Source organism: Myotis brandtii, unplaced genomic scaffold, assembly GCF_000412655.1.
Source record: "Myotis brandtii unplaced genomic scaffold, ASM41265v1 scaffold1173, whole genome shotgun sequence".
NCBI classification, from domain to species: Eukaryota; Metazoa; Chordata; class Mammalia; order Chiroptera; family Vespertilionidae; genus Myotis; species Myotis brandtii.
In genome coordinates, this window is record NW_005354061.1 from 213,849 (window position 1) to 225,278 (window position 11,430).

The 11,430-nt window shown below is 54.7% G+C and overlaps 1 protein-coding gene across 1 annotated transcript in view; it reads right to left on the bottom strand.

The window, feature by feature from the left end:
- The window catches only part of EGFR (epidermal growth factor receptor), a 105,316-nt gene that overhangs the window by 36,037 nt on the left and 57,849 nt on the right, over positions 1 to 11,430 (bottom strand). Inside the window, 3 exon segments of the mRNA XM_014530349.1 lie at positions 72 to 209; positions 2,410 to 2,593; positions 3,423 to 3,574. Of these exon segments, the coding sequence (XP_014385835.1) occupies positions 72 to 209; positions 2,410 to 2,593; positions 3,423 to 3,574 (474 nt within the window).

Below are 11,430 nucleotides of genomic sequence, written 5' to 3' on the forward strand. Positions count from 1 at the left end.
TTCCTGCCACCCTCCCGGCCCCGTGGCCCTGCCCGGCCCAGAGCGGAGGCCGATGCGCCTGGCACACTCACAGCTGCCGGGCGGGTGGCTCTGAAAGTCCAGCGACATGTTGCTCACGAAGCTGCTGTCCACGATGTCGTGCCACTGGATGGTCTCCATGTTGCAGAGGGTGGGGTTGTTGTTGAAGCGCACGGCGCCCTGCAGGATTTCTGCGGGAGAGAGGACGGTGAGCCCCGCACCGCCCCGTCTGAGCTCTCACGGTGTGCACGCATTTCTTTCTTTTTATTTTTGTTAACCCTCACCCGAGGATATTTTTCCATTGATTTTTAGAGAGAGTGGAAGGGAGAAGGAAAGACAGAAACATCGATGTGAGAGAAACATATCAATTGGTTGCCTCCTGCACATGCCCTGATCAGGGCCCGGGCTGGGGAGGAGCCTGCAACCAAGGTACATGCCCTTGACCGAATTGAACCCGGGACCGTTTGGTCCGCAGGCCGATGCTCTTCCACGTTGCATCCTGCTGGACGGACGCCAGCAAGCCAAGGAGACTCCCCGTGGAATTCCATGGCAGCAGGTGGAGAATGAGTTGAGGCCCTGTCCGTGTGGCTCAGTGGTTAGATCTGTCATTCAGTAAATGCTACGTTTCATGTCCCTGCCACAGAGTGAGGGCACGATCACTGTTACCTTGTTTTTAAAAAACCAACTTCCCATCTCTCCTATCACCTTCCAGCTTCCTGTCAGAGGACCCTCACGCGTGACTCAGACACAGAAATTCAGTCCTCCCCTGTCACACCTTCATTCCTTGGCCTGACTCAGACAACGTGACCCAGTAAACTGTCTCAAATATGCGTTGATTTTGTTGTTGTTGTTAATCCTCTTCCGAGGACACTTTTTTTTTCATTGATTTTTAGAGAGAGTGGAAGGGAGGGAGGGAGGGGAGAGAGAAAGAGAGAGAGAAACATTGATGTGAGAGAGACACAGTGATTGGTTGCCTCCTGCACACATCCCGACTGGGGTGGGGATTAAACCCACAATCCGGGTACGTTCCCTTGACCGGGAATCACACCTGTGACCCCTTGGTGTGTGGGTCCACGCTCTGACCACTGTGCACACCAGCCAGGCACTAGGGGTTGATTTTTAATGCATGTCCCTTACACCTGAGGCCAAGGTCACAAGACTGGCAGCTTATTTGCTCCCTAGGCAATCCCGACTGGGGTGGGGATTAAACCCACAATCCGGGTACGTTCCCTTGACCGGGAATCACACCTGTGACCCCTTGGTGTGTGGGTCCACGCTCTGACCACTGTGCACACCAGCCAGGCACTAGGGGTTGATTTTTAATGCATGTCCCTTACACCTGAGGCCAAGGTCACAAGACTGGCAGCTTATTTGCTCCCTAGGCACAGAAAGTCTGCTACACTCCCTTCTCCCAGAGCCTTCACCATTTCTAACTCTCCGGATGCTTTTCCGTGAACATGGGATAACCTGGCTACATCTCCCCTTCCCATTGCACCGTGTACCACCTTTTCAGTAACCTCCACCGGCTGTATCTCGCACATGAGTGGCACGGGATACAAGAGAAAAGCAGTTAGTTGCCTACAAGGGAGCGCCCATTCGACTGTCAGCTGATTTCTCAACAGAAACTATGCAGGCCAGAAGGGAGTGGCAAGAAATACTCAAAGTGATGAATAGCAAGAACCTACAACCAAGATTACTCTACCCAGCAAAGCTATCATTCAGAATCGAAGGTCAGATAAAGAGCTTCCCAGACAAGAAAAAGCTAAAGGAGCTCATCACCACCAAACCACTATTCCATGAAATGTTGAAGCGTATTCTTTCATAAGAGGAAGAAGAAGAAAAAGGATAAATATTTGAACAACAAAATGGCAATAAATACGTATCTATCAACAATTGAATCTAAAAATCAAAATAAAGGATCAAGAAATCTAAGAAAGTAAACTGATGAATAAAATAGAATCAGAGGCATGGAAGCATGGAACAGACTGACGCATCTCAGAGGGAAAGAGGGAGGCGTGTGTGAAGAGATTAACCAAAGAAATTATATGCATATGTGCGTTAGCTATGGACACAGACAACAGGGTGGCGAAGGCCTGGGGTGGTGCGGGAACTGGGTAGAGGAGGCAATGGAGAGAAAAAAGAGGGATATCTGTATTCATCTCAACAATAAAGATTTTTTTTTAATTTAAAAAAGAAGAACGCAACAGAGCTACAGGTATGATGCAGCATGCTCTGTGAGACAGCATTAAGTGAAAAAACAGATACTCTCAAAATAAAGATTAAAAAACCCACATTTGTTGTGATGAATAAAGTCTTCCCTGAGTGAAATGAAGAAAGGCCAGGTGGGCTGTGTCCCATTTCTGCGCTAGGGCCCCCGGGCCGGCCGCTCACCCTGTAGGTTCCGCATGGGCAGCTCCCGCAGGCCGGTCTTGTTGGCGCCGTAGTTGGACAGGACGGACAAGGCGTGGGTATTCTCGAAGAGCATGTTCCCCCGGATGATCTGCAGGTTCTCCAAGGGGATCTTCTCCACCACGTTGAGGGCAATGAGGACGTAGCCGGCCACCTCCTGGATGGTCTGAGGAGACAAAGCGTGAAGCTGGCCTATCTCCTTCGAGGAGCTCAAGAGCGTGAGGTCTAACACGGGCCCAGGAAACCAGGACGCCCCTCTGAACGACGCACACGCGTGGTGACAGCCATAGAGCATGTGGGTGACTGCACAGAGGGTGTGGCAGGCTATGGGGGCACAGTCATTCCCACTTCGTGCCCCCTGAGCCCGCTGGCGGCAGGAAAGGGCAATGTGATTACTCAGCAAAACCGTGACTCGCTTCCCTTGGCCTTCAACACACTCGGGTGAAGATGGGAACGGCTTTATTAATTTATCTTGCATCTGTCCTGCCTGCTTGCTCATGAAAAAAAGAAAACAGCAACCCAGAAGGAGGTCAATCACACCCAGAGTTCAACTGCTGGCTCCTGCTGGCTCTCTGGAGCCGACTGAGAAACATGGGGACACTTGTGAAATGTGGTTAAACTCTTGGCGGCTGGAAAGCAACCGTGGCGGGAGTGTTTACACCAAGGCAATGGGCAGATGCTACAAAGCAAGGCTTTTCAAAAAGTAAGAGCCAGTTCCCAGGGTGCCACGGCGGAAGCCATGGCGACAAGATACCTCTCAGTGTCTATGATGACCGTGGAGCGCCGGCCGGGCCTATCCCTCTGTGGCGTCCTTTGGTGACCTGGCACTAGCTGGGAGAGTGCCCTCCTCATGCCACGTGCACCTCACGCTCCCTAGGACTCGGAACTGCCGTGGCCGAAGCCAACACGCGCCCAGGAGAATGCCGCCCGGGCCTGTGCCTGCCTCTCTCCACTCCTGTCCTGTCTGGGCGAGGCACCGAACTCACGGAACCAACCTTTAGGAAGGACAGGTCGTAGTCCCTCTGCATGTAGGTAATCTCCAAGTTCCCAAGGACCACCTCGCAGTTGTTGAGCATCCGCTGGAGGCTCAGGAAGTGGTCGTCGAACGTGCCCAGCTGGGTGAGCTTGTTGTTGGTGCCCTGGCAAACTGGGGGGGGGAAAAAAAAGGCATCTCATGAAATGCCCAGGAAGGCACACAACTAAAATAAAACCACATTCACAAACGCCAACGGACTCTGTGCTCCGGCGACTCAGGACGTTAATTCTGATGGAGGACTCGTTCAAACGTGTTCAAAAGTCACGGGGACACAGACGAGATCCTATAAAAACCTCTCGGATGAGACAGTCGGTAGGAACCTCAGCAGGCCAAACAGTGCGCACCAGAGAGCGTACGAATGATGTCATTACAACGTCGACTGAACAACTGCATCGCGAACTTTTTACTTTGCCAAAAGAGAGCACGCCGCCTTCTGTGTGCCAAAGGATATTTGCAAACATAATACACACCAGGCGACGTGTGCGGACCACCACGGTGTACAGCCGGGAGTCGATGACGAGCGCGTCAAGGAGAACCCAGAGGCGGGAGATTTAAGATCGTCTTCTAAGCGAATGCCTCGGAGACTAAACCCAAGGTCTCATTAGATAAGGTTTAGTGAATAGCGAAATGGAAACATACATTCAAAAACCGCCAGTGAGAAACCGACAGCGCTCCGTGAGTCCGCCCTCCCTGGGGGCCCCACCCGCACAGGTGCGCTCCCCGGCCGGCCGGCCGGCACCGCCTCGGCGCACTCAGCTCCTTCGTGTGCGAAGCTACCAGACTTCATACCAGACAACATTTCCCATTAGGGGGAGACCCACTCCGCAGTCTGTGTTTCAAAGCCAAGGAGAGGATGATATGAAGTCACATTTACAAGCCCAGCTCTTTAAAGGACACGTTCAGGCAAGCGTAACAGAACAAAGGGGTTCGGGCCTTTGAAGCTGGGAGCTTTGAACCACAATCCCTCTGGGAGTGAAGACACAGGACCGGCTGGGGTCGCCCGGGTCTGCAGAGGCGGCACCACCAGCGCAACCAGTGGCTGAGCCCCGAGACGAGGCCAGTCCCCAGGCGGGACCTCCTCGAGGTCACCCCCGAAACCTGCGCTGCTCTTCCTCGGCCTCTGCACGCCGCCATGGGAACTGCCCGCCCAGCATCACCTGGCGTCTGCCCTTGCTCCTCGGTGTCAGGGCAGACAGCACAAGTTCAGACGCCAGCGCTGGGCATGAAGCTCCCCCACTCCTCGTTCATCCTGTGGGGGTTCCCCCCCGCCCACCCCGCTCCCCGCCGTGTCTCACCCACACTCTGCGGCAGAGGGAAAGTCACATGGGAACTCTGATGGCGCCCCAGAGACTGGCTTCCAACCCAACGTTGGGTGGACCCAACACGGCCGGCCACTGCCTTCGCCCAGGAGTCCGGGCCGCTCGCTTTCAGCCTCGACCTGGAACCCTTGAGCACAGTTGGCTGCGAGGCACGGGGACAGGGCCAGACCTACTTCCCAGCGCCAGGTCCTGCGTGAAGGCGCCCCCACGATGTAGGCGCAGGGTTGTGGCGGCGACGCGGGTTCCCCACCGGCACACCTGGAGGCCACCACCGCTCCCCTGGCGACAGGCCGGCCCTCCACCTTTCGGCCTACCTGACTGGCTGCGGGCTAGGTGGCCACAGGTGTTGGGCGTGCCCTCGTGCCAGCCAGGTGAACGGTGTTGGCGGGAACTTGGGGGGGGCACCCCTCAGGAGTTCTCAGCCACAGAGGAGGCACATAGCTGCTTCCACCGTAAACGAGGAAGATCATTCGCTTGTGAGCTTCTCTACTAAGAGCCAAAGGGTGTTTATTGTCACATCGATGGGGCCCCTGGTACACACGCCACTGAAGTTCAGCCGGTTTTATTCCAGAAACGGATGATGTCAAGAAGACGGCACTTGTGCCTTCATTCCGCCCTCCTCCCGCTCACCCAGAAAGCGCCCAGGGAGCACCTGCAGAGTTTATGCGCTGAGTCTCCGTCACGCGGCCTCGTGGTTCAGGGTGAGGCACTTTGATCGTCAGAAACAAAGATCCTCTCTTTGGAAGATGACAGCAGCACTGCTCACTGTTGATGTGAACGTGAGTTCATGAACCATGTTGGGGACCCACTGGGCAGTGTGTGTGACTGAACCAGTGTGCTTTCATTCCATGTCAGGAGGATCCCACTTCAGAAAATGTATCGGAGGAAAGAGACCCAAATATGGAAGAAGAAAAAAAGCTTTGTGCAAAATGTTGATCGTTATTGATTTGTTTTTTAATAATGCCCCCCCGGCCCCCATCGCAAAGAACCCTAGAAGCCAGCTGTCCAACGTGTCTGTTCTGGGGGAGAAGAAGGCTGCTGGCGTTTACTTGGTTCGGTCTGAGGCAGGCCCACCTGGAACCTGTTCCCCAGGTGAGGCCTGAAGTCCCCGCCCAAGGCAATCATGGCCCAGCCGTTTCTCCGGAGGCGCCCCCTGCCTTGCCCACGTGCCCACAGGACACAGCGGCAGCCGCGAGAACCCGTGCAGGACTGGAATGACCCTCGGTCTCTTGATGGAACAAAGTATAATCTTGGTCCGTGCCCATAGGACACAGCGGCAGCCACGGGAACCCGCGCAGGACCGGAGTGACCCGGCCTCGGTCTCTTGATGGAACAAAGTATAATCTTGGTCCACCTTTCACACCAAATATCTCATGTTATGAAACAAAGAAATCGGAACTTTAAAATGTGGGGCCACGGAGCCAGTAAATGTATTAAAAAAAATAAAAATCCCGCCCTGCCCGGTTTGGCTCAGTGGATAGAGCGTCGGCCTGCGGACTGAAAGGTCCCAGGTTTGATTCCGGTCAAGGGCATGTACCTTGGTTGCGGGCACATCCCCAGTAGGGGGTGGGCAGGAGGCAGCTGATCGATGTTTCTCTCTCATCGATGTTTCTGACTCTCTATCCCTCTCCCTTCCTCTCTGTAAAAAATCAATAAAATATATTAAAAAAAATAAAAATCACAGACCCGCTGGCAGATTTAAGACAAAACCACAGAGAGCGAGTGCCTGTTAATTCATCCAGGAGAACATTCTTATTCGGCCACTGCCTCATGGTGTGCCCTTGCGGCACCGCCGGCAGCTCCAGCTCGGGAGGCGCTTTCCTCCAATGCAGACCCAGGGACACCCCGCCTCCCAGGCTGCCGAGGAGGCAGAACGGCAGGAAAGCTTGGAGCTCCTTCCGTCAGAGGGAACGACTGGGAATGTGCGGGATGTGACACGGGTGCATCGGACAGACGTGTGCCTGCCCCGGGCGCTGTCTGTTTCATTGGGAGCGACTGGATCTGCAGATAGGCTTAGTCAAACGTGGAGTGTTAAGCAGAGTTACTTTGTAGAACCTTCATAAAGAAGAGGAAGACGGGGGGGAGAGGAAGAGAGAGAGAGAGATGTTATACTTTAAGAATGTCCTTAAAATATGCATTTAGGAAGGTGCATCGGACGGTCGTGTGCCTGCCCCGGGCGCTGTCTGTTTCATGGGGAGCGACTGGATCTGCAGATAGGCTTAGTCAAACATGGAGTGTTAAGCAGAGTTACTTTGTAGAACCTTCATGAAGACGAGGGAGAGAGAGAGAGAGAGAGAGAGAAGGGGGGAGGAGAGAGAGAGAGAGAGGGGTTATACTTTAAGAATGTCCTTAAAATATGCATTTAGGACTAGGTGTTTAAGCAATTTATTCGAAGAGAGAAGAGATTCAATATGACTTCAGTGCTGTATGTTTCACGACTAACAGTGTGTGCCCAGCCCCGTGTGCACTACGCCTGGCTTTACCCCTCAAAAACCTGAGGGCAGATTCCACTGAGTCAAGAGCAGCAGGACCTACTCAGCACTAGCTTTTCTTCCTCAAATCTGGTGACGAGTCGGAACCGCAGAGAAGAGCTGAAAGGACCGCACTGCGGACATGCTTCCGTTAGCATGTTGCTATGTTCCCCTCGTCACGTATCTACTCATCTTACTTTTTTTTTTAAAATGTTTTTACTGATTTTAGAGAGAGAGGAAGGGAGAGGGAGAGAGTGATAGAAACATCAATGATGAGAGAGAATCATGGATCAGCTGCCTCCTGCACGCCCCCCACTGGGGATCGAGCCCGCAACCCGGGCCTGTGCCCTGACCGGGAATCGAACTGTGACTTCCCAATTCAAAGGTCGACGCTCACCAACTGACCACGCCGGCCGGGGGTGTCTTACTTTCAATGCATTTAAAAGGGGCAGATATGAGTACGCGTCACCCCACAGGCCACCACTTCTGGTTCAATGACTGTTTCCTCTGCTGTTGACGGACATGCAGAGGAGTGTGACCTAATCCCTCTGCAGCGGAACACCTGGCGAGTTTCTACAAATGCACACGTGCGCACACGCATTCAAAGGTCGACGCTCACCCACTGACCACGCAGGCCAGGGGTGTCTTACTTTCGATGCATTTAAAAGGGGCAGATATCAGTACACGTCACCCCGCGGCCACCGCTTCTGGTTCAATGGCTGTTTCCTCTGCTGTTGACGGAACATGCAGAGGAAAGTGTGACCTAATCCCTCTGCAGCGGAACACCTGGCGAGTTTCTACAAATGCACACGTGCGCACACGCGTGTCACCCACACTCCTCTCACACGAGAGGACACACCATCACCCTAGTGAGCCCTGCACGCCCCTCCCGCGGATCCCTGCCCCCCAGCCTTGCGGGCTTCAGGGCTCAGCACTAGCGGGATGGCGCCACGCTGTCCCTGTGGGCGAGGCGCCCTCCGGAGGGCAGCCAGGCTTCTGGGGGTCCCCACGGTGAGGCCTGGCATCTGCTCAGCTCTGAGCGACAGGCTCAGGCAAGGGCTTGTGGGAAACGGTCTGCTGTTATCCTTGGACACCGAGGGCTGGCCCACAGCCTGGCCATGTTTTTTCTCGAGTCCTACACCTTATCGTAACCGAGAATAAAACAAGCTGTCTCCCTGAAGTCGCAAAATGCCCCTCCTGTGTGTGTGTGTGGGGGAGGGCGGGGGGCGGAGCCTGCCCCGTGGCATTAGGGGGTCGGCACCCCTCTTTGCCCACAAGCCCGGGCAAGACATTCAAACCAGTTTCTTCAAGTTTCCCCCAACCCACTTAGACGCTTGGAAGTGCCTGAGTAACCGTGTAATTGCTTTAATTTGTTGTTTTCTCGACGCCACATTAATGGCTGCCCGGGCGGCTGAGCCCTCGTAAACCTCTCCCTCGGCCTCCTGAGCTGTCTCGGCCCATTTTCCACGGAGCGCCTCGTTCTGAAGCAGAAACCACGTTTTTCTTATTTCTTCCACATTTTCTTCATTTCTCGAATTTTCTACAGTGACCAGATATGACTTTATAATAACAAGTAACTGAGGATACAATGTACGAAAATCTGCGGTGCACGAGAGAAGAAGGTGGGTATGTTAATAAAATACACTTTTTTAAAGAAAAAAAAATGGAGAAGCCACCACGCACACGCACAACTACTGAGATCCTCCAGGTTTTCCGCGATTCACGATAGGAGGCTTCGTGAAACTGCTTTAACAACGAGAAACAATCGGTGAGCAATGCAGAACCACCTGCAGACCGTGAGAAGGCAGGCGATGACGCTGCGATTCGTTCCTCACACTATTTCTCAGAACAGGTGCTTAGGGTGGCTCTTGGGAGACACCGGGCATCGTACGGCGACGGTTTCCAGATCTATAAATACATTTTTAAACTTCGGGGACCACAGAGTACATTTACCCACAGAGAAATGTTACAAAGCATGATTACAGTACCAGACTCGCCTATGAAGATTGGTAATAATGGGAACGTAGGAAAATTACGGCTGACTCACATGCAATGGCAATTAGGAAAACAATGGAAGCAAGCACAGAGCAGCACCGACATGTTCGCTGTGCGCTGAATCAAAGGCTTTGGCATGTGGGGGAAGTCTCACTAGAGTGGCGACGATTTTTCTTGATTTTCCAAAACTTTCTCTTTTGTCCACAGTTCCTTGCTGGTCATATTCGAGTTCATGACGAATGATTAACTCGCGGCTTGTAGGCATCCAAAGAGCGTTGACTTTGAATCTGCACGGCAACCGGGAAATGCTCAGGGGACACTCAGAAGTCCTCTCCAACATCCGGTCACCCGCCCTGTGCACCTGCCCCCGGGCGGCACCTGCCACTGAGGGACCCTAATAAGTTAGCGAGCAGAAGACTTTAGATCAGTGGTTCTCAACCTTCCTAATGCCGCGACCCTTTAATACAGTTCCTCATGTTGTGGTGACCCCCAACCATAACATTATTTTCGTTGCTACTTCATCACTGTAATTTTGCTACTGTTATGAATCATAATGTAAATATCTGATATGCAGGATGTATTTTCAGTGTTTGCGACCCACAGGTTGAGAACCACTGCTTTAGAATAACATCTTGCATTTTTGATGTGATGAAGAGAACACCAACACTGGTAGGTCTCCATCCCCAGGATTCTCTTCAGAGCCAGTAAAACAATCCCAAGACGCCTGACCAGCGTGGCTCAGTGGTTGAGCTTCAATCTATGAATCAGGAGGTCATGGTTGGATTCCTGGTCAGGGCATATGCCTGGGTTGTGGGCTCCATCCCCAGTGTGTCCCTCTCCAGCTCGCCGCTGCCTCGTGTGTGCGCCTGAGGCACCACGGCCTGTGGCGGCGTTGGGGTGGCTGTGGCCTCGAGGCCCGTGCGTCCCGCCTAGCCGGGGCCCCGGGGGGCTGTCTGTGCTGCTCACTCCTCACCCGCGAGACACAGTCAGACAACAGAACGGCCGTGGCCAGGACGGGATCGGAAGCGGCGCTGCTGGAAGGAGCACCCTGGCCCTTTGGGAGATGCCTTTATCCATGAAGTAGCCGCAGGCACCCTCAGCCACGCAAGAGACGTGCTCAAGGAACATGGGACGGGGACTCCCTGCTGGTTACCGGGCAAGGACAGGCGGCCGCTCCCCCCGAGGGAGGACCACGCTGCCTGGAGGCCGGGCTGGGAGATGTTAGCACGGCCTCCTGCAGCCCCCCTCCCACCCCCAGGAAACAGCTGCCTTCCGTGTCCTCGTCCCCTCCTCTGGGCCACCGCTGTGCCCCAATGTGGGTACCGGGGCCCCTCCTGCCTGGTGGCCGGTACCCACAGGAGTCCCTCCCCAGCCGTGCGTCCCTCTGAGCACCCTCCGGAGAGGGTGAGTCATGTGCCAGGAAGCGAGGCTTTCCAGCAGCCGGGGGCGAGGCCTGGCTGGCGGCGTTTCCCTGCGGCCGACGCGGCCCGGTTCTGCCCCCTCCCGAGATGGCTGACGTGTTCTTTACAAGTTTTCTTCTGTGATTGCCCATCTTTTAAAAAACCTCTCTCTCTCACGCACACTTGTGTTTGCTTCTTTTTTTTTGGTATTCCTCACCCAAGGAGATTTTTCCCACTGAGTTTTAGAGAGAGTGGAAAGGAGGGGGAGAGACCGAGCGAGAAGCATTGATGGGAGAGAGACAGCATGCGCCCCGGCCGGGGCTGGGGATGGAGCCTGCACCCGAGGTACGTGCCCTCGACCGGAAGCGAACCCGCGGCCCTTCAGTCTGAAGGCTGATGCTCTAACCACTGAGCAACACTGCCGGGCAGCCCTCAGCTTTGTTGACTCTGGAACAATCAGCAAACTGAGTGGCCCCTGCCGGCGACCAGCGGCCGTGGGCTCAGGGGTTGGAGGAGAACGCGGCTCCCCCACCATCAGGCACCGTCTCCATCTCGGGGGTCTCTCCCCGCTTTGTCCATGACGCAGGGACTCCCGGGGAGGACCGGGGGTGGGCGGTGGAGACTCTGGTTAAGACCAATGGCACGTGGCCGACCCCCAATCAATGCCACGTGACTCCAGTCCGCGCGGGGCCTGGCTGGGTTCCCAGCGGGATGAGCCGCTTCCTTCCCCCGGCGCCCGAGGCTGCCCTCTGCCCTCCGCCCTCTGCCCTCCACTCCCTCCG